The sequence below is a fragment of the Papaver somniferum genome, chromosome 7 (genome assembly GCF_003573695.1).
Source record: "Papaver somniferum cultivar HN1 chromosome 7, ASM357369v1, whole genome shotgun sequence".
Classification (NCBI taxonomy): Eukaryota; Viridiplantae; Streptophyta; class Magnoliopsida; order Ranunculales; family Papaveraceae; genus Papaver; species Papaver somniferum.
The window spans coordinates 65,374,902-65,395,551 of NC_039364.1; the positions used below are offsets into that span (position 1 = coordinate 65,374,902).

General features: G+C 38.1%; 1 protein-coding gene across 3 annotated transcripts; it reads right to left on the reverse strand.

Annotated features, from left to right (window-relative positions):
* Positions 1-13,488: 13,488 nt before the first annotated feature.
* On the reverse strand, positions 13,489-16,174 carry LOC113297503. 3 transcript variants are annotated; one of them, XR_003333511.1, is made up of 4 exons: positions 16,013-16,171; positions 15,465-15,553; positions 13,599-14,070; positions 13,530-13,544 (listed from the first exon to the last, which is right to left on the reverse strand). XR_003333511.1 is itself a non-coding variant. In XM_026545988.1 (2 exons), the coding sequence occupies exon 2, from the start codon at positions 15,468-15,470 to the stop codon at positions 15,012-15,014; it is 459 nt and encodes a 152-aa protein (XP_026401773.1). In that variant the 5' UTR covers positions 15,471-15,553; positions 16,013-16,174; the 3' UTR covers positions 14,557-15,011. The 3 variants fall into 3 exon arrangements, 1 of the variants encoding a protein (XP_026401773.1); XR_003333510.1 differs by having other exon boundaries at positions 13,489-14,070; XM_026545988.1 differs by lacking the exons at positions 13,530-13,544; positions 13,599-14,070 and having other exon boundaries at positions 14,557-15,553; positions 16,013-16,174.
* Between the last annotated feature and the right edge of the window lie 4,476 nt (positions 16,175-20,650).

Consider the following 20,650-nt stretch of genomic DNA (forward strand, 5'->3'; position numbering starts at 1 on the left):
AGAAATATCTTAGTAATTTGTTACTAGTAAATTAGGTAATTACTTTACTATACTAGTAGTAACTAGTATACTAGTATGTACTAGTAGTAACATGTAGTATCAATACATAACAATTTTTTGATATGTAGTATCAATACATAACATACTACATATCAATACATAACATACTACATATCAATATGTAGTATCAATATATAACATACTACATATCAACATATAACATACTACATATTGATATGTAGTATGTTATATATTGATACTACATATTAATATGTAGTATCAATACTATAACGTACTACATATTAATATGTAGTATCAATATATAACATATTAATATGTAGTATCAATATATAACATATTACTAGTAGTACTATACTACTAGTAGTTACTACATATTACTACTAGTATACTAGTTACTACTATACTGCTAGTATACTAGTAGTAACTATACTACTAGTATACTAGTTACTACGTATTACTACTAGTATACTAGTTACTACATATTACTACTAGTTATTACATACTACATATGTAGTAACATATATATGTATTAATATACATAATATTATATGTTAGGGTTAGTAGAGTAATTTTACTCTTTTCAAAACTTTTTTGGACTAGCGAGTAAATATGTTTTCCCGCTGGACTCCAGGTCGGGTTTACTGGACTAAACAAGAAAGTTCTCTTTTTTTTTTGAAATCCGGACTATGAGGATCCGGATGGAGTAACTTGTTTTGTTTTCTCCCATAATGAGTTTTGAGTCCACTAGTTATGAAGGGTCCACATATCTATGGATACTATTTAAGTTAAGGATGTTTTTACCTCCATACTATAGGAGTTTCCCTTAGTCAAAATCCAACCCCATTTAGCAGTGAGTATCTCCAATTTGTGAGAGTATCCCCCAATTGCGCCTTCTTATTTTACGGGTAGAAAAATATATAAAAAAATATAACCATGACCCATAAGCATATTTTTATTCACAAGTACGTACTTTTCTCTACAAAATATTTAGGACCGTGCAACGCACGGGTGCAAAAACTATATATATCCCAAAATTTACATATTTTGACCCATATTACCCAAAAACATACATATTTTCTGCAAATATTTGGGCCCGTGCAGAGCACGGGCGTCACACCTAGTACAAATAAATAGTTCGCTCAGCTGGTCATCCATTCCTCAAAGGTTGAAGCACTCCAAGAGGCCCATCGTTCGAGTCTCCCATGGTGCAATACTACAGAATTCGACATGAAAGCTAGAGTTAGCTTGTCTCCCTTACGGCATAATCAGCCCTAGCCCCCTATCTGCTTCAGCCTCTTGGATGGTTTCTCGTGAGGCTCGCTGGTAGGCTAGTATGACATGGCCCAACAGTTAAGCGCCACGGTAGCGCATTACTGAGAATGTAGCCTGGCAGATGGAGCTGCACATGCCGACGATGTAGCGCCAACATGGCTGAGACAAGAAAGGCTACTTAGCACATGCAACAACTATGAGACAGTGTTGCGTATCCTTATTCAGAGTTGGCCCAGCTCAAGGAAGGAATAAAGGATGAAATGCAAAGTCATGGCATGACTTTGGCATCGTTCCAAGCACTGGCCAAGACTTGGATGATGCATATGCAACAATGGCGGGGCCAAATACGCCATTGGTGATAACTGCTCGCCAAAAGAGATGCAAATGATTCATATGAAGCATGAAGTTGAATTAAGCAAGTCAAGACTCAGTTGGCATGATATTTGGATGTTAGCATCCAAATGAGCTGAGTGCGTAGCAGAATGAATAAAGCGCAGCCATTGTTGAATACTTGGCAAAAGTCTAAGTTGGATGAAGCGTGATCATTGTCGAGCACTTGGCGTAGGCCAAGAGTGAGTGAAGCACAATCATTGTCAAATATTGGCAGGGACAAAGTTCAGTGATGCATAATGATTGTCGGACTTGAGTTCAAGCTGTCAGTTGCGAGTGTGTGTGCATCACACACATGCCAAAGTGAAAGAGCAAGTTAGAGGCGGTTATAGAGTGGCTTTATAACCGAGTTTGGCATGTCCTAACCGTTTGAGACAGGTGTGGCGCCATTGTGCAAGCCAGCACCAAAGTTAGTAGTTAAAAAGTAAGTCATGCGGCTAGAGAACTGCCCATGGACAGATGGTTGTTCATGGGGCGTGCAACAAAGTTGCATACGGATTAGCCCTGGTTCTTGGCATTATAAATAGCCAGAGAACCCTTGTAAACGAGTTGTTCAATAGTTCAAGTGTTGAGGAACCACATTTGCAGTAGAGAGTGGTTTCTGCGTTAGGCTTAGAGAATAAACTTGTAAGTCCATTGGTTGGACGAGTTTTGTATCTTCCCCTTAAGCTAATAAAAGTGAGTTTGTTGGCTCATGCATTTGGATTTAGTATTTGGTTGATTCGATAATATTTCCCCAATTCTCTGAAGCATAAACATGGCATGAACCTCTTTGTAGTATGGGCTACATTGTTTGGTAGAGAAAATCTAAGTAAGTCTTCTGTCGTATACTCAAGGTAGAGTTGGTTGTTTGCATTGGTGCAAACTTATGAGGCTGAAATAAGAATGGGGGATAAGAGATCACCGACCCACTGTATTACCGAGTTATACCTTCGCGAAAAATTGCTTGGTGCATTTGGAGGTGTGACAATTCGGGTATCAGAGCACAGATTGCTCTGTTTTAGCTTTGTATTGGAAGATTTTCTCTGTTTTTCTCGAGTTTAGTTGATGAAATTGCAAGAGATAATGGCTGGTAAGAAGAGTACGTTGGATACCTTAACTGATATGGTAGCGGACTTGGAAGACAAGATTGGCGATGAGGTGCATCATCGTAACAATGCCAATTATAATGCAACGGTGTTGGCTCGCATTCAGGCTCTTGATGAGTACGTTGTTGATATGATGGAGTCAAACCAAGAAACACGCTGATTTGGAAGCCCAAATCACTGCTGCTAAGACCATGTTCACAGGTGCCTTGAAAGAGCTTACTGATGAGTTAAGCGTCTTGAGGCGAATGGTGAGTATAATTGGTTCGGAGCAAGCTACTGCAGGTGGTAGTGGCAGTGACTTCACGAAGATTAAAGTCCCAGAACCTAAGGCATTTTCTTACATAAGAGATGCAAAGGCATTGGAGAATTTCATGTGGGACATGGACCAATACTTTAAGGCCGCCAGAACCCCGGAAGAACAAAAGGTTACTCTCGTTAGCATGTACCTGGAGGGTGATGCGAAGTTGTGGTGGAGAACTAGAACTGATGATGACCTTACTGCTGGTCATCCAAGCATCCTGACATGGGATGTCATGAAAGAAGAATTAAAGAGTCCATTCTTGCCAAGCAATGCGGCTTGGTTAGCTAGAGAGAACTTGCGTAAGCTGAGGCATATCGGTACACCACGGGAATACGTGAAAGAGTTTTCGTCTCTGATGCTAGATATTCGAAACATGTCTGAGGAAGATAAGTTGTTTAATTTTACATCTGGTTTGCAAGCATGGGCTCAGGCTGAAGTGAGAAGGCAGGGTGCCAAAGACCTACCTTCAGCCATTGCAATCGTGGACAACCTTGCTGATTTTAGATCAGTCCATACCTCAACTGATGCTAATAGGAAGGGCAAGGATAAGAAGAACCAGAAGTGTAAGGACAAGGAGAATAAGAAAAGTTCTGAGGCCAAGGAGAAAAGCTATCAAAGGGATGATAGTTTGGCTGCGAAGAAGAGGGTCGGTGGTTGTTTCTTATGCAAGGGTCATCACCTTGCGCGTGATTGTCCAAAGAAAGAAAAATTGTCCGCAATAGTCACTGAGGGAAGTGACGACAAAGAAGAAGCTGATCAAGTGGAGCACGTTAATCCTATTCAACTATGCAACATAGTAGCACAAACGGAAGCAGTACAATATGGGCTGAATGGTGCTGGCCTGGTTTACATGAAAGTTGGCATACACAATTATCGTCTTTGGGGCATGTCAGATACAGGTGCGTTGCATACTGTTATGAGCTTGTCGATGGCAGAGTACTTGGGTTTGGAAGTATATCAGGTTGATCACTGCATGAAGACAGTGAATGATAGCTAAGCCAATCAAGGGGATGGATGTGGTGAATGTTGAAGTTGGAGAATGGCGTGTCCAAATCAGTGTAATGGTGATGCATCTCAATGACTTTGAGATGATCCTTGGTAAAAACTTTTTCAAAGAAGCAGAGGCAACAATAATGCCTCACCTTGGCGGGATTTTCATACAATGTCCAAGTGCACCTTGTTTCGTGAAAGGTGTAAGGAAAGTTAGTCTGGTTGACATGAAGTGTGACAAAGGAAAGGCAAGTGAGTTTGCTCATGTACGCTCGTTCGAAGAAAGCTTAGCTGAGATTCACATAGAATTTGGATATCCTATGGATCTTAGCATCCCTTATTCACCGTGATTGGCGCATGTATTAAGCAAGGGCCTTGCATTGCTGTTTGCAAGTGCCTGAACCTGCAAGGTTGCTGAAGTATGGAGACTTTGGCATGATTTCTCTTTGCTTTTTTTGTTTCAAGTTAAGTTGGGTGTTGCTGATCTTATGGTCTTGAAAGATGGCACACTAGTGTTGGTGTATTTGCTTTGGTTATGTATTTTCTTTCAGTAAGGTCGTGTGTTGGCCAATGGTGTAAATGGGAAGGAGTCCATATGTTTCTTATGTAAGGCTAGTATAATGAATGAAGGAGGTGTTTAAGCAAAAACCTTGTCTCTTTTTGCTTAATGTAAAACTAGTTCATTGGGGAAGCCCAACAAGTATACTTAGCCAAAGTATACAATAAGAAACGCTAAAAGCAAAACCAAGCAAGAAGCGAAGTTGGTGGCATAAGCGAGTTTGTTTTTGGGAGAGTTACGTAGAAATGCAACAGTATTTGGCAGCGAATGCATGGAGTAACGCAGCAAGAATGAAGATGTAGGTCCATCAAGCATATGAGTTAAGGAGTAACTCATAGTTAGGAAGAACATGATGTTGTTTTTCCATTACATTAAAGCATAGCAGTTTGAAAGAACAAGTGAGGCCTTGTTAGTTTCAAAGGCGCGTGAAGAGGATACTACTTTTGAAAGTGACGGTGGAAAGCCCCGAGTATCCTAAGTCATGGCTAATGTCATGCATTTCAGTCGAGTTTTGCAAAAGAGCGTTGCAAAAATGATTGAAGAACACTTAATCTACAGTAAGTCCTGTTGAATTGCAAGAGTGCAATGTCAGTCAGAATTGACGCAGTAAGCTAAGTTATATATATCAAGGTGATATGGTGGCTGTTTGGCGTGTACAACTTAGGCACGGAATGGCTTGAAGGAAAATTTGTACGCTGATGCAAGAGGCATAGTGACAAATTGCAAAAGCATTTTGGTGTTGAGATGTGAATGAAGTAGAAATTGAAGCATAGTCGACGATACGACAATGAAGCTGGAATTCATGGGCTCAATGGATAGGCAAACAAACTAAGTGGCGGCATAAAGTACTAGGCAGAGAAGGTTTAGCAAGGTTAAAGGCCAAACAAAGTTGCTGATTTCTGAGAGTGGCTCGGATGCATATAAGGCCAAAGAAAGTTCAGTACATACTGAACTGATGTTGCATTCAACGAGGACGTTGAATGGATTGGGTGTGGGAGGTCTATGACATGGCACAACAGTTAAGCGCCACAATAGTGAAATACTGAGAGTGTGGCCTGGCAGATGGAGCTGCACATGCCGACGATGTAGCGCCAACATGGCTGAGACAAGAAAGGTTACTTAGCACATGCAACAACTATGAGATAGTGTTGCATATCCTTATTCAGAGTTGGTCCAGCTCAAGGAAGGAATAAAGGATGAAATTTAAAGTCATGGCATGACTTTGGCATCGTTCCAAGCATTGGCCAAGACTTGGATGATGCATATGCAACAATGGCGGGGCCAAATTCGCCATTGGTGATAACTGCTCACCAAAAGAGATGCAAGTGATGCATTTGAAGCATGAAGTTGAATTAAGCAAGTCAAGACTCAGTTGGCATGATATATGGATGTTGGCATCCAAATGATCTGAGTGCGTAGCGGAATGAATAAAGCACAACCATTGTTGAATACTTGGCAGAAGTGCAAGTTGGATGAAGCGTGATCATTGTCGAGCACTTGGCGTAGGCCAAGAGTGAGTGAAGCACAATCATTGTCGAATATTGGCATGGCCAAAGTTCAGTGATGCATAATGATTGTCGGACTTGAGTTCAAACTGTCAGTTGCGAGTGTGTGTGCATCACACGCATGCCAAAGTGAAAGAGAAAGTTAGAGACGGTTATAGAGTGGCTTTATAAACGAGTTTGGAATGTCCTAACCGTTTGAGACAGGTGTGGCGCCATTGTGCAAGCCATCACCAAAGCTAGCAGTTAAAAAGTAAGTCATGCGGTTAGGGAACTACCCATGGACAGATGGTTGTTCATGGGCGTGCAACAGAGTTGCATACGGATTGGCCCTGGTTCTTGGCATTATAAATAGCCAGAGAACACTTGTAAACGAGTTGTTCAATAGTTCAAGTGTTGAAGAACCACATTTCCAGTAGAGAGTGATTTATGCGTTAGGCTTAGAGAATAAACTTGTAATTCCATTGGTTGGACGAGTTTTGTATCTTCCCCTTAAGCTAATAAAAGTGAGTTTGTTGGCTTATGCATTTGGCTTTAGTATTATGTTGATTCGATAATACTTCCCCAATTATGTGAAGCATAAAAATGGAAGGAACCTCTTTGTAGTATGGGCTACATTGTTTGGTAGAGAAAATCTAAGTAAGTCTTCCGTTGTATACTCAAGGTAGAGTTGGTTGTTTGCATTGGTGCAAACTCATAAGGCTGAAATACGAGTAGGTGATAAGAAATCACTGAACCACTGTATTTCCGTGTTATACCTTCGCGAAAAATTGCTTGGTGTATTTGGAGGTGTGACAGCTAGCACGACAACCTGTTCAACTACTGTAGTACGCTGTTGGAGCTCAACTTGTTGCTCGCCTCAATACTTTCGTTAAATTAATCACTTTGATTTTTTGTTGTTTTCTGGAATTGTTGTTATGCACAGTGTTTGAGAGATTGTCTCCACGCTTTGTCTAATTTGGAAAATGTAACGATGGGTGTTGTTGAATGATTCACTACCCATAAATTCCAATAATAAGAAACCATTTTTGCATCAGATTATTGGGAAACTGATATCTCTTACGTCCTCTCACTTTCACAACTCTCCAAGAAATACTACTACAAGGTCACCTATTACAAGGATTGATGGCCAGTCTAGCATTGGGTTATCATGTCCAACTTGCTTGATTATAAACTTTAATGGTTCTTGTGGTGATTTGACAAAATAAGTAGGTATTGGACTAGCCATACGTTAGTTTGCAGGTAAATGGAGAGTTTACATGGATGGAATCATGAGGGCAGAGCATGTGAAGTGTGCAGTTATGATCGAAGCTATTAACTGGGTCAAGTTTTTTTTCATCAAAAAGATCATCTTCATATTAGATCCGACAACACTAATCAAAGCTGTTACACAAGAAGTCCCATATATGCCTAGTATTTGCAGAATCAACTTTCTAAGCACGCACTGTAGCACATTAAATCGTGGCAGTGCATTTATATTACTCCAAATAAAATTAGATTTCAAATCAAAATAATGTAGTTGATTCAAGAGTTAATTAGTGTCTGGGTCCTGAATTTTGGTATGGTAGAGGATTTGAGTCCTAAGTTTGTCCAATTTTGAGTTTGGGTCCTTAAAAAACCGGTTACTAGTTCTTCTAAGTTTCTAGATCCCTCCAAAATCATAATAGCATCAACTCTTATTTCACATGATAGGTTTTATATTTTGTTTTCCCCTAATATAACCCCTAATATATAATAGTGTTGTTTACTGATTTTGGAATTTTGAGTTTTTGTTTAGTGATTTGATGAAATCGATTACTTGTTTGTGTGTTGATTTAACAAAATATAGGTTTTCAATTTTGGAGGTGCGATTTTAAGGTTGCAGAGGTTGTACAAAACGTTTTTAAGGACCCAAACTCAAAATTGGACAAACTTAGGACCCAAATCCTCTACCATACCAAAATCTAGGACCCAAGCACTAATCAAGCTAAGTTAGCTTGAAAGCAAAAAATTCTAGGGAATGGTTTGTAAGACTACCAAACTGTATTAGACAACAATTGTCTGATCATGTAATTGTTCCTGAACTTTCTATTGATATTTTCCTTTGCATCAAAAAATTTAAGAATATGACTCATGTTGGTTAAACTTCAACATAGAAGTCACTAACAAGTTGGTTAGGACAAGATTAGGAAATTGATGTAATCCTAAGGGAATTAGAAGTCATCTAGTTCTAAGAAAAGGAAAGACATGTAATAAAGTAATAGGACTAGGAAAAGGAATTCATAGTTCTATATATATATGATCACCAAAGTTGTGGTTTGATCATATGAGCAATATTAGAGCTTGTGTTTAGTTTTGAGAGATTTTCTAAACATCAATAAAGAGAGTTGTCTTTATATAAGCTAAGTTTCATCTTGCAGTTTCCATTAATTGGTATCAGAGCTTGTTTCTGAGCCATGGAAAACGAAACCACCATTGTGGGTGCAAAACAGTTCACGCCACCATCAATACAAGTTCCAATCCTCAACGCCACAAACTACACAGTATGGGCCATGAGAATGAAGGTACTAATGAAAATCTACAAAGTTTGGGAAACAATTGATCCTGGTACATTGGACCCATACAAAAACAATGTTGCCATTGGATTACTCTTTCAAGCAATACCAGAATGTCTTGTTCTACAAGTTGGTGAACAGGAAACTTCAAAGAAAATTTGGGATGCAATAAAGGCACGTAATCTCGGAGCTGATAGAGTTAAAGAAGCCCGTCTGCAAACCTTAATGTCAGAATTTGAAAGAGTGAAGATGAAAGACACTTATACTATTGATAGCTTTGCAAGAAAGCTATCAGAGATAGCCTCAAAAGCTGCGTCACTTGGACAATCCATTGATGAAGATAAACTGGTAAAGAAATTTCTCAATAGTTTACCAAGATCCAAGTATATTCATATCATAGCCTCTCTCGAACAAGTCTTAGATTTAAAGAAGACTAGCTATGAAGATATAATTGGAAGATTGAAAGCATATGAAGAGAGAATCCTTGATGAAGAAAACAATGGAGAAACTCAAGGAAAACTCTTGTACACAAACTCTTACCAACAAAACTCTGCGACAAGAGGAAGAGGTCGTGGAAGAGGTGGTAGAGTAAACAGAGGCCGAGGAAGGGGAGGAAGGTTTAACTCACAAGATAGAACAACAAGTCAGAATGATCAAAACCAAGGGAAAGAAAAGAAGGATAGATCAAACATTATTTGTTACTGATGCGATAAACCAGGACACTTCTCCTCTGAATGCCCTGAAAGAATACAAAAGATGGAAGAAGCAAACAAGAATGAAACAAGGGAAGCAGATACATCTCTTTTCATGCACGAAGTTGTATTCTTAAACGAAGGGAAACTAATACCAAAGAACTACGAATAAAAGGATGGAGAAGAAGGAATCTGGTATTTATATAATGGAGCTAGCAATCACATGACTGGTAAGAGACACTACTTTTCTGAACTCAATGAGAAAATCAAATGACAAGTGAAGTTTGGGGATGGATCTTCTGTAGAAATTGAAGGGAAATGATCAATTCTATTTCAGAACAAGACCGGAGAACAGAAGCTTGTCACAAACATCTACTTCATCCCAAACTTACAAAGCAACATTCTAAGTTTAGGACAAGCTACATAAGTTGGATGTGATGTTAGAATGCGACAAGATTATCTAACAGTTCATGACCCAAGTGGAAGACTTTTAGTTAGAGTCTCACGCTCACAGAATAAACTCTACAAGATAAATCTCATGATTGGAAGGCCACTGTGTCTGATATGAGACTGGAAGATCAGACATGGAAGTGGCACGCAAGGTTAGGACACATAAGTTTCAGAACCTTAAAAACTATGTCTCAGAACAAGATGGTTCGAGGGATACCACAACAAAACGGAGTGGTGGAGAAGAGAAACAGGACTCTAATGGAGATGACAAGAAGTTCTTTAAAGGATATGCAGGTACCTAATTATCTATGGGGAGAAGTTGTACGACACTCCCCATACCTAATAAACAGGATACCTACGAAAGCTCTGAAATACATGACTCCATATGAAAGTTTGCGAAAGAGAAAACCAAACATAGATCATTTAAGAGTGTTTGGTTGCAAAGCATACGCAAAAGTTGATTCTGCAACTCTTAAGAAACTGGATGATCGATCTCAGACTCTTGTGCATCTAGGAATTGAGCCTGGATCCAAAGCTTACAGATTATTCAATCCAACAACGAAAAGAGTAATAGTGAGTCGAGATGTGGTATTCGATGAAAAAGCAAACTGGAACTGGAAAGAAACTAATGATGGACCAAGTAGGGATCCAGGAATGTTTCACATGAGATGGGGTCAAGTAATTGATGAAGGCAAAGGACCCATAATCATCAATACCAATGGAAACAATGATGTTAATCAAGAAAAAGAAGAGAATAATGAAAACACTGAGAATAACGAAGAAGTAGTAGAAAAAGAAGAAGAGGAGATCGATGAAATAACTCAACCCATTCCACTGCGAAAATCAACAAGACAGATGCAAAAGCCACAGTATATGGAGGATTATGTTCTTCAAGCTGCAGAAGAATGTGAGATTATGCTACTTTCTGTTAACGATGAACCAAGGAATTTTCAGGAAGCAAAGGTCTCGACTAAATGGACACAAGCATGTAGAGAAGAAATTATTTCAATCAACAGAAACAAGACTTGGTTTCTAGTTGATAAGCCAGGAGGGGTAAAAGTGATTGGTCTTAAGTGGATCTTCAAGGTTAAAAGAAATGTTGATGGAACTATTAACAAATATGAGGCAAGACTTGTAGCTAAGGGATACGTTCAAGAATCAGGCATAGAATTTGATGAAGTTTTCGCACCAGTTGCTAGACTAGAGACAATTCGTATCTTAATAGCAGAAGCTGCATCAAACTTATGGAAAATTCACCACTTAGACGTTAAGACAGCATTCTTACATGGTGAATTGCGAGAAGATGTGTATGTTGAACAACCAGAAGGTTTTGAAGTAAAAGGACAAGAGCATAAGGTTTATAAGTTATCAAAAGCTCTATATGGTCTAAGACAAGCTCCTCGAGCCTGGAATACAAAGTTAGATCAAATCTTAAGAGAAATCAGATTTGTTAAGTGCTCTAAAGAAACATCAGTATACAGAAGAGAAGAAAAGGGAACGCTTCTTGTGATTGCAGTCTATGTAGATGATCTATTTTTGAATGGCAACTCCCTTAAGGTGATCAATGAGTTCAAGAGAGAAATGTCATCAAAGTTTGAGATGTCAGACCTCGGAAAACTCACTTATTACCTTGGCATAGAAGTCCATCAAGGAGTAGATGGGATTCAGATTAAACAAGAAGCTTATGCAAGGAGAATTCTGAAAGAAGCAGGACTTGAAACTTGTAATCCAACTAAGATACCAATGGAGTTTGTACTTAAAGTTTCAAAGGAACAAGAAGAAGCTGAGATTGATCCAACGAGTTATAGAAGAAATGTTGGATGCCTTAGATACTTGTTACACACAAGACCAGACTTGGCTTTCTCTGTGGGAGTAGCAAGCCGTTATATGCACAGTCCACGCAAGTCTCATGGTGATTTAATAAAGCAGATATTAAGATATTTAAGAGGAACAAACAGCTATGGATTGAAGTATGGTCGAGGAGAATCAAAAAAAATTGTTGGGTATAGTGACAACAGTCATAATATTGACCAAGATGATGGAAAAGGTACAACTGGTCATATATTTTATCTAGGTGAAGCACCTATTACATGGTGTTCACAGAAGCAAGACACTGTAGCCCTCTCATCCTGTGAAGCTGAGTTTATGGACGCAACAGAAGCAGCTAAACAATCAATATGGCTTCAATAACTGTTGGATGAAATCAAAGGAAGAGAACCTCAAAAAGTTCTCATCAAGATTGATAATAAGTCTGCAATTGCACTCACTAAAAATCCAGTGTTTCATGGGAAGACGAAACACATTCACAAAAGGTATCATTTCATACGAGAATGCATCGAGAAGGAGGTCATTAACGTAGAACACATACCTGGAACTAAGCAGAAAGCAGATATATTGACAAAGGAATTAGCTCGGATCAAGTTTGAAGAAATAATTGATTGGAGTACAAGATATGTCACGGGTAAGGTTGAAGCTTAACGGGGAGAATGTTGGTTAAACTTCAACATAGAAGTCACTAACAAGTTGGTTAGGACAAGATTAGGAAATTGATGTAATCCTAAGGGAATTAGAAGTCATCTAGTTCTAAGAAAAGGAAAGACATGTAATAAAGTAATAGGACTAGGAAAAAGAATTCATAGTTCTATATATATATGATCACCAAAGTTGTGGTTTGATCATATGAGCAAGATTAGAGCTTGTGTTTCGTTTTGAGAGATTTTCTAAACATCAATAAAGAGAGTTGTCTTTATATAAGCTAAGTTTCATCTTGCAGTTGTCATTAACTCATTCTCCTCGTTCTTACTCACTCCCTTCCGTTGCAAGTTGTAACCCTAAATCTGCTATCTCTACCAATTGAAATAGCAGATACAATCCAAAAACAAACTGAAAAAGTAGATATTTTGCATGCGACAACTATAAACAAAAATGATATTTTGCATGTGGTGTTGGGGGAGTTGGGTGTAGTTGTGTTTTTTCCCGTTAGTCGTGAGGGAGTTCGAGGGAGTCTCTTAAAATTCCCGTTAGTCGTGGGAGAGTTTAGAAGAGTCTCCCCAACTCCCTAGAAAACCCCGTTAATCGTGGGGGAGTTTGAAAGAAACTCTTAAACTCCCTGTTAGTGGTAAAAATTAGAATGATAGAGAGTTTGTTTTTTTTGGGGAGTTCTAGGGAGTTTATAGTGTATTTTTGGCTCACTCCAAATCTCTCAAAAAAGTAGAGATTTTGGGAGAGTCTCTCAAGCTCCCTACACTCAACACACCAAACTCTCTCAAACTCCCAATACTCTCTTACACTCTCTCAAAATTCCCAAGATTCAAAATACATTAAACTCCCTCCAACTCACTCGTGGACTAACCCCTGTAAATTTATATCCTTAGAAAGGTTACAAAGTCGTGAGAATCGCAACCTGAGGATGCTCAAACCTAAACCCCATTAACCTAATCGAGTATTTTATTGGCAAAAGAAAAGTCAGGAAATCTTGGACAGGGGACATGAATATCTTAAAAATGTATTGTTTTTCTATTTACCTGCTTTGCGTATAAATGACCAAGTTGAATTCATTTTTTGCAGTTAGGTTATAGATAAGGATAGAATACCATCCATGAATCTTACAACATAGGTGCAAAGAAAACCTGCACTAGCACGTGCAGAGGGCATATCTTAACTAAAGTAACGAATAAGAGATGGCATCATTATGAAAACGTAAAGAAAAGAATCATAAATTATACTAGTAGGGAGTTCATTACACCTTACTACCACAACTAGATGCGCACACCTTACTACCACAACTAAATGCGCACACCTTACTACCACAACTAAATGCACTGTTGGATACAAGTATAGAGGTAAAGACTAAATCATAAAATTACATGACCCTTCTATAACAAAGAAAGTGGATAACTTAATAAAATTACACGACCCTTCTATAACACTGTGCTTTCTAGCTGCTGCAACTGACAACATTTGCAGGGAGAGATGAGATTACCCTTCTGTTTTATCAGCACGAGAAGTACTGGTCTATATGTCAAGCAACCCAAGTTAGTAAGCCAGGTGTGGAAGCATCTTGTTTTGAGGGTACTACTGTCAACTAAATCCTTGACAGGGACCAACTCACTGGATTAGACCATTTCTGAAAGTAATGAAACTGGTGCGGATGAACCTGTCTGTGAAGGCTTCATCAAATACGAATTCAGTACACATTGAGCTGCTGCAGCACTCTCAAGAGCCATGTAGTAGGCATCTACACAGGAACTATTAGGACCATCTCTCCACACCTGCAAAAAAAGAAGAAAATGCAACATCAGGAACATCTTCAGCCTCAGAAAGCATAATACAGCAAGAATAAAGTTAATTCATAGTATTGCTAAAAAAACACATTTCTTAGCTCTCGTTGATGGGCCTAAATTCCTGCAAAATTAACATGCATTTTAGATACCATTTACTCAATCAAGCAGCACTAAATTTTAATCAAATCAAGATAAAAATAATGGTTCAAGCGACTAAGAAAACTTCCCCGTTTTGACCTGCAATAAACAGAGAAAACAGAAGAAGGCAATAGATTCAGAAAGCTTCTACCCAACCAACCTATTACAGGTCCTTCATTTAAATTCACAAAAGACCTGCAAACTTCTATGATCCACTGTATATCCACTGTATCATAATAAATATGAAAAAATAAATCTAGACCTGCTTAACCAATTACACAACAAATTCAACCCCATCAACAAAGTAACCACACAGAAGTAACACCACAAGAGGAATCCACAGAACATAAATAATTTAAGTATTACAATCAAATTAAAAGTGATGATAGGCAAAGAGCTATCGAGATACTAGAATCACAACAGAAGTTGATACTAAAATAGACATAAAGAGGCACTCTGAGACACAATGGTTAGAAGGAATCCGAAATTTATGTAAAACTCATAAAAGCCCCTTCAATTATACTGGAATTGGAGCACGGTTTTTAAGTCTCTATGTAATTAGCTAAGTCACAGTAGGAGCTACATTCCATATAAATGATGAGACTAGAAATATAAGCTTTATCCTACAGACCGAGGTAGAACACATAAGGTCCTCCTTTTAAGCCTCCATAATAAGTTCAGTTTTTTTTCCATCTTTGATCCAGAGACCCGAAGATGAGAAACATAAGAAAAGGAAAAAAAAAGGGGGATTAAGAAAGGGGAAAACGAGGAAAGAAACGACTCCATATAATCTAACTCATGTCCATGCCGCCGTCTCCAATTTGACTGCAGATTGGAGCGACTGCAGTGAAAGACCTCTCAAAAGGAGAAGGATGAAGCTGAGCATCTCGTCTTCGTTTAAAAGAACATGAATTGGTATTATTATCAGGGGAGGAGGAATTCTCTGCTTCCAGCTTCCTCCGGACTCCTCTCACCGCTTGCTCTTCCAGTGGGGTAAGAGGGAAAACCTGACCACTGACTCTGCAAAGGGAGCTATGGTTATCGTACAAAATTCTCTGGTTACAGTTTTTGTCACAGATGTGGGTAAGCTTTGTTAGCTTGCAGACATACATGTTTCCCCAAACATTCTCATTTTGACATTTCCAATCACATCTGTGACTAGGAATCATCCCTTCACGACCCAGTATACTTGATAAATAAATAACGTTTGTTGGCGCAGCAACAATAGTAGATTTTCCAAATACCTCCATCGCTAGCAGTTGATTTTCGAAGTGATCCCAGCAACAAGAAAAGTAACTTCAGTTTCTGAATCAACCCGGCCTTACCTTTAGTTCTGCAGAGAGCCCAACACAAATAAACAAAGGAAACAGTCAAAATGTTTGATCTTTGAGCTCTCTACATAGAAGACGGGAACTGAACTGTCTCTGGAAACCCCATAAAAATCCCTTGATATTCAAACAAAACTTTAGATCTATTTTTCCACGTTGAAATTAGAACTATCTAGAAAGTTTAATGCATGATTTACCATACAAGTTAGCAAATTAAAATCATAAACGCAACTGATGATGAGTTTTCAGTAATATCCCACTTGATTTTCCTAAATTACAGACTTCTGGTCTGATAATCTACATTATCTCACACACATAAAGAAATAAACATAATAAAAACCCCAGAAACGTTAGAGCTTAACTGAAATTCATTGCCTCTTTCACCAAATTAAAAAAAAAAACATAAGAATTCAAAAAAAAAGAAAAAAAAAACGAAAAACGAAAATAGAAAATAGAAAACTTACCCGTTCTGAAAGCTGAAAAAGAAACTCTAAAATCTGAAGCAGAACCGAAGAAGAGACACACCAGCAGCTGAAGAACGAAGAATATCTATCTCTCTCTCAAGAACAAAAACAAAACTCTCTCTCTAAAAAAGAACTCTAACGAAACAAAACGACTTTGAAGGTCAAGAACTGGTGTTGTATTTATAGATTGGAAAAGTGATAAATAATGAAATTCAAGTGAAATTACAGCCAAATGAAAAGTGAAATTTGGGTCAGACAAAAAAACGGGTTTCTATTGGATATACACTAGATTAAGAACGACAGTAACGGAATACAAAGTGGGACCAGGACCTAGTCTTCCCTTCCTCATTTCTCGTATTCGTTGAGATTTTTGTTTTACTTGGTGCTACGTGTTAGCCAAAGCATCGGTATCGCTTAAGTGAGATCCGCATATATACTTTTAACCACTTTAAACTTGGGTTTTGTTAACCTAGATATACTATTGGTCATCGTAAAGTTGACTTCTTCGTTTTTTCCTTACACCGTGGGTGTTTTCTAACTTTCCCCAGATCCGAGTCTAATTCTCGACAGGGTTGGTTCCCAAACGTGTTTTAAATGAGGATAATTGTAACAGGTGTACTAGTACATCAACCATGGCCCATAAGATACACAGTAGTCAAGCAAGTCATGTTTCATGTTTGGCGCCCATAAGATTTTGGTAGTTAAATTGGGGCCTATGATTACAGGACAAAAAGTTATTAAAAAGTAAAATTGGTAACTCCTTATCCAATAATTTTACATAATGGCTAATTTATTCCTGATTAATTAGTGTTAATTGGATGATAATTGATGTTTAGTCAAATTAAACTAGAAATAAACTAATCTTGATTCATCGTTAAAACATGAATTTTTTTTTCTTTTGAAAAAAATCAATCCAAAATCGGTTTATGTTCATGCCCTCTTAGGCTTAGAACATAAATCGATTGTAAAATTTTAAAGTTTTTCTGTGATTTTTTTCCGCCATAATCGGTTTATGTTAATGCCCACATAAACCGATTGTAAATCTGGGCATTTCATGAAACTGTTTTGCTCATAACTTCTTCGTCCGATGTCAGAATGATCTCATTCTTTTTGCGTTCAATTCATATTTTCATGCTCTATAATATAAAGATAAAAATTTCATATTTGTGCAAAAATTCAAAACATGGTTAATGAATCAGTTGGTGTGTGGATTAGCATAAACTGATTGTGCTTGATGTTCATCACATCAACCCAGAATCGGTTTATGTAGGTGTACCATGTCTACCGATTTTGAAGAACATCAATAAAAATCGGTTTATGTGGACTCTTAAATAAACCGATTATGGGCATAGCGGTTAAGGATTCAAAGATTGTACAATCCGGTTATATGGACATACATATAATCTGATTCTAACAAAAAAAACATGCAGAAAAAACGGTTATCTCTTCCATACCAGAATCGGGCTATGTGGGCACTAACGTAGGTCGATTCTGGTTCAATTTTCTCGAAACAGAAAACACATGCAAGATAATCGGTCTTTGTGGGCATGAACATAAACCGTTTCTATATGTAATCGGTTCACAAGTACACTAATGTAAACCGATTCTGGTAAACCCAGAAAATTTTGATTTCAAAAAAAATCGAATTTTGAGTGATTGCATGTTGTTATAACCTAATTTAGGGGATCGGGTTTGCTAGAAAAGTACTTGATTCGTGCCATTTTAGGAGAGAAGAAGAGAAGAAGAATCGGTTAGAAGTGGAGATTGAGATGGAAATGAATTTGAATTTGAATTTGATTTTGATTTAAGTTTTTAGTTTTTAGTTATATGATTTTGATTTTAGTTTTTAGTTATTATAGATGGTGGATTTTTGACAAGGGTAAAATCGTAAAACCATAGTTATACATACTCCGGATCCGGCAATCAGATGAGTAGTGAGACTCATGTCTCTCATTAAAGCATGAAATCTCATGCCATAAATCTATGACTGAGAAGGATGTCTCTCAGAGTATATGTAGATGTGTAGTCTCCCAGCTGAGGCCACGACACATCTCATGAATACTGAGCAATTTCAGTAATTATTTCTGTATGGAATCGAAAGATTGGACGGCTCCTAGACAGCATGCCTGCTAGTATAGAGCAACAACGTCTTCAGGATGCAACCAAGTTTTCCATGACTATATAGGAGAAATATGACACTCCAGCAAGTTCATATTGCTCAACTCTCAGATAATTAATGCTCCTAGACCACATGCCCGCTAGTATAGAGCCATCAATTAATTATCTCTGATCGTAACTGAATATGCAACTATATTCTACGATTCTTCGAATATTTCGTTACTTCAACTTATGGTTCTTCCCAGCAGAGTTCCATGGGTTAGTAATAAATATTCAACGTACAGGCATCTGAGCATCGAATATGCCCTGACTAAAATGGTGCAAGTGTACTTATCAATAATGCACAGACCAGCATCTGAATGCACAAACGAGCATTTCGGAACACGAAGGAACGATGAACCTATGCAAAATAGGAAGAAAAATAATAATAATAAAATATTAGCAAAGGCGCCAGGGGACTGGGCTCACCAGCCGGCCAGTCACGCCGTGACCAGTCCCACGCCCAATTTTATATTTTATCATATTTTATTATTTTTCCCTGATCTCATGAAAATTCTCTCATTTGAGCAAATCTCCTTCGTTTCAAGGAAACTCCCAGTCTCATGGTGTTTCCGCACGCCAAGAAAATAATAAAATTAGGAAAAGGTGTCGCGGGACCAAGCCCACTAGCCGGTCGGCCATGCCCTAGCCGTGGCTGGTCCCACACCTCATGGTTCCTTATTATTTCCCTCATTCCATGAAAACTACGTGATTTCATGATTTTTCCCTAAACCCATGAAAAGTATTATAAAATTAGGGAAACCGTGGGACCGGGCCCTAGTCGGCCGGTCATGCCCTAGTCGATCCCACACGCCCCTTATTTTATTATTATTATTTGTTTTGTTTTCCTCATTCCATGAAAACTCTCTGATTTCAACAAAATACCTTGGTTTCAACAAAACTCTTGATTTTATGATATTTTCCTAAAATCATGAAAATTACATAAAATTGGGAAAAGTGCCATGGGACCGTGCCCGTTGGCCAGCCGGCCATGCCCTGGCCATTGTCGGTCCCACACTCCATCATTCCCTATTTTATTATTATTCTATTTTCCTAATCTCATGGAAATTCCTTAATTTCATGAAATTCTTCAGTTTTTATAGAATTTCTCTCAAATCAGAGAAAAAATACAGAAAATTATATAAAATTGGGAAAAGTGTTTCGGGACCGAGCTTGCTATCTGGCCGGTCATTCCATGGCCGGTCCCACACTTTGCAATCCCCTATTTTATTAACTATTTTTCATCATCTCATGAAGCTTTCCTAGTTTCAGCAAAACCCTGGATTCTGCATATTTTCTCAAAATGTTGCTCAAACGCGCATCGGAAAATATCAAAACTCTCAGGACTGAGACACGAACACCATGGTGACACGGGCACATCCCCTTTACCGACCAAGGGTGGCCCTAAGGCTTGCAAATAGCAGGTCCCACATGTTTTAGTTATTTTGACCTAATTTGCTCAATTGCCAAACTCTTTTCAAACAATTGAGGGTTTGCTCAAATGACCATCAATTGGTCCCACGACCACCAAGGGACGGTCTCATGACCTCTTGGTCGGTCCCTCATCTTTTCATGGCTAGGTTTTACTACCTGTTGCTCACACGAGCATCATTTTAATAAATGATTAAATCGACATTTAATCATCCTTTCACCAACTGGTCTTCAAGAGACTTTGGTATTTTTGCTCATTCGAGCATCTGGGTGTTACATGGTAGACTCATCATCCCATGTAGCCGGTCCCTGCTTCGCTCTATGGTTGATTTTCAATAAATCATCAATTCATTAAAATTAGGGTTTTGAATCCAGAGTTCTGCAAAACATAATTCTGAACATATTCAAATACTGATAATTTTATGTTGATCCCGTGATCAACACTTTTATTTATTATACTCGGCCCAACAGTCAGTATCTTAAATTAGTATTTTATTTGGTCCTGCTACCAACAATTCATCAAACGAGCAATATTTGCCCAGACTAGCAATATTTGCTCAAACCGGCAATATTATTTGCTCTAACTAGCAATATTTGCTCAGATTAAAGAATATTGGTTCAACTATCAATATTCAACAATTCAACAACACGGTTTGCTCAAGTTATCAATATTTATTTGACAATGAAATTTTTGCCTCAGCAGGCATGTTCGATCCATGAGTCTCAGAACATTTGCAAATTATGTTCAACTTAACAATACAAGGACTCATCGTCCCATGAAGTTCGCAACTGACTCCACAATCACGAGACATCAATTGTGTCACATGGGGGATATTAACATGGGGATATTAAATTGGGGCCTATGATTACAGGACAAAAAGGGTTATTAAAAAGTAAAATTGGTAACTCCTTATCCAATAATTTTACATAATGGCTAATTTATTCCTGATTAATTAGTGTTAATCGGATGATAATTGATGTTTAGTCAAATTAAACTAGAAATAAACTAATCTTGATTCATCGTCAAAACATGAATTCTTTTTTTCTTTT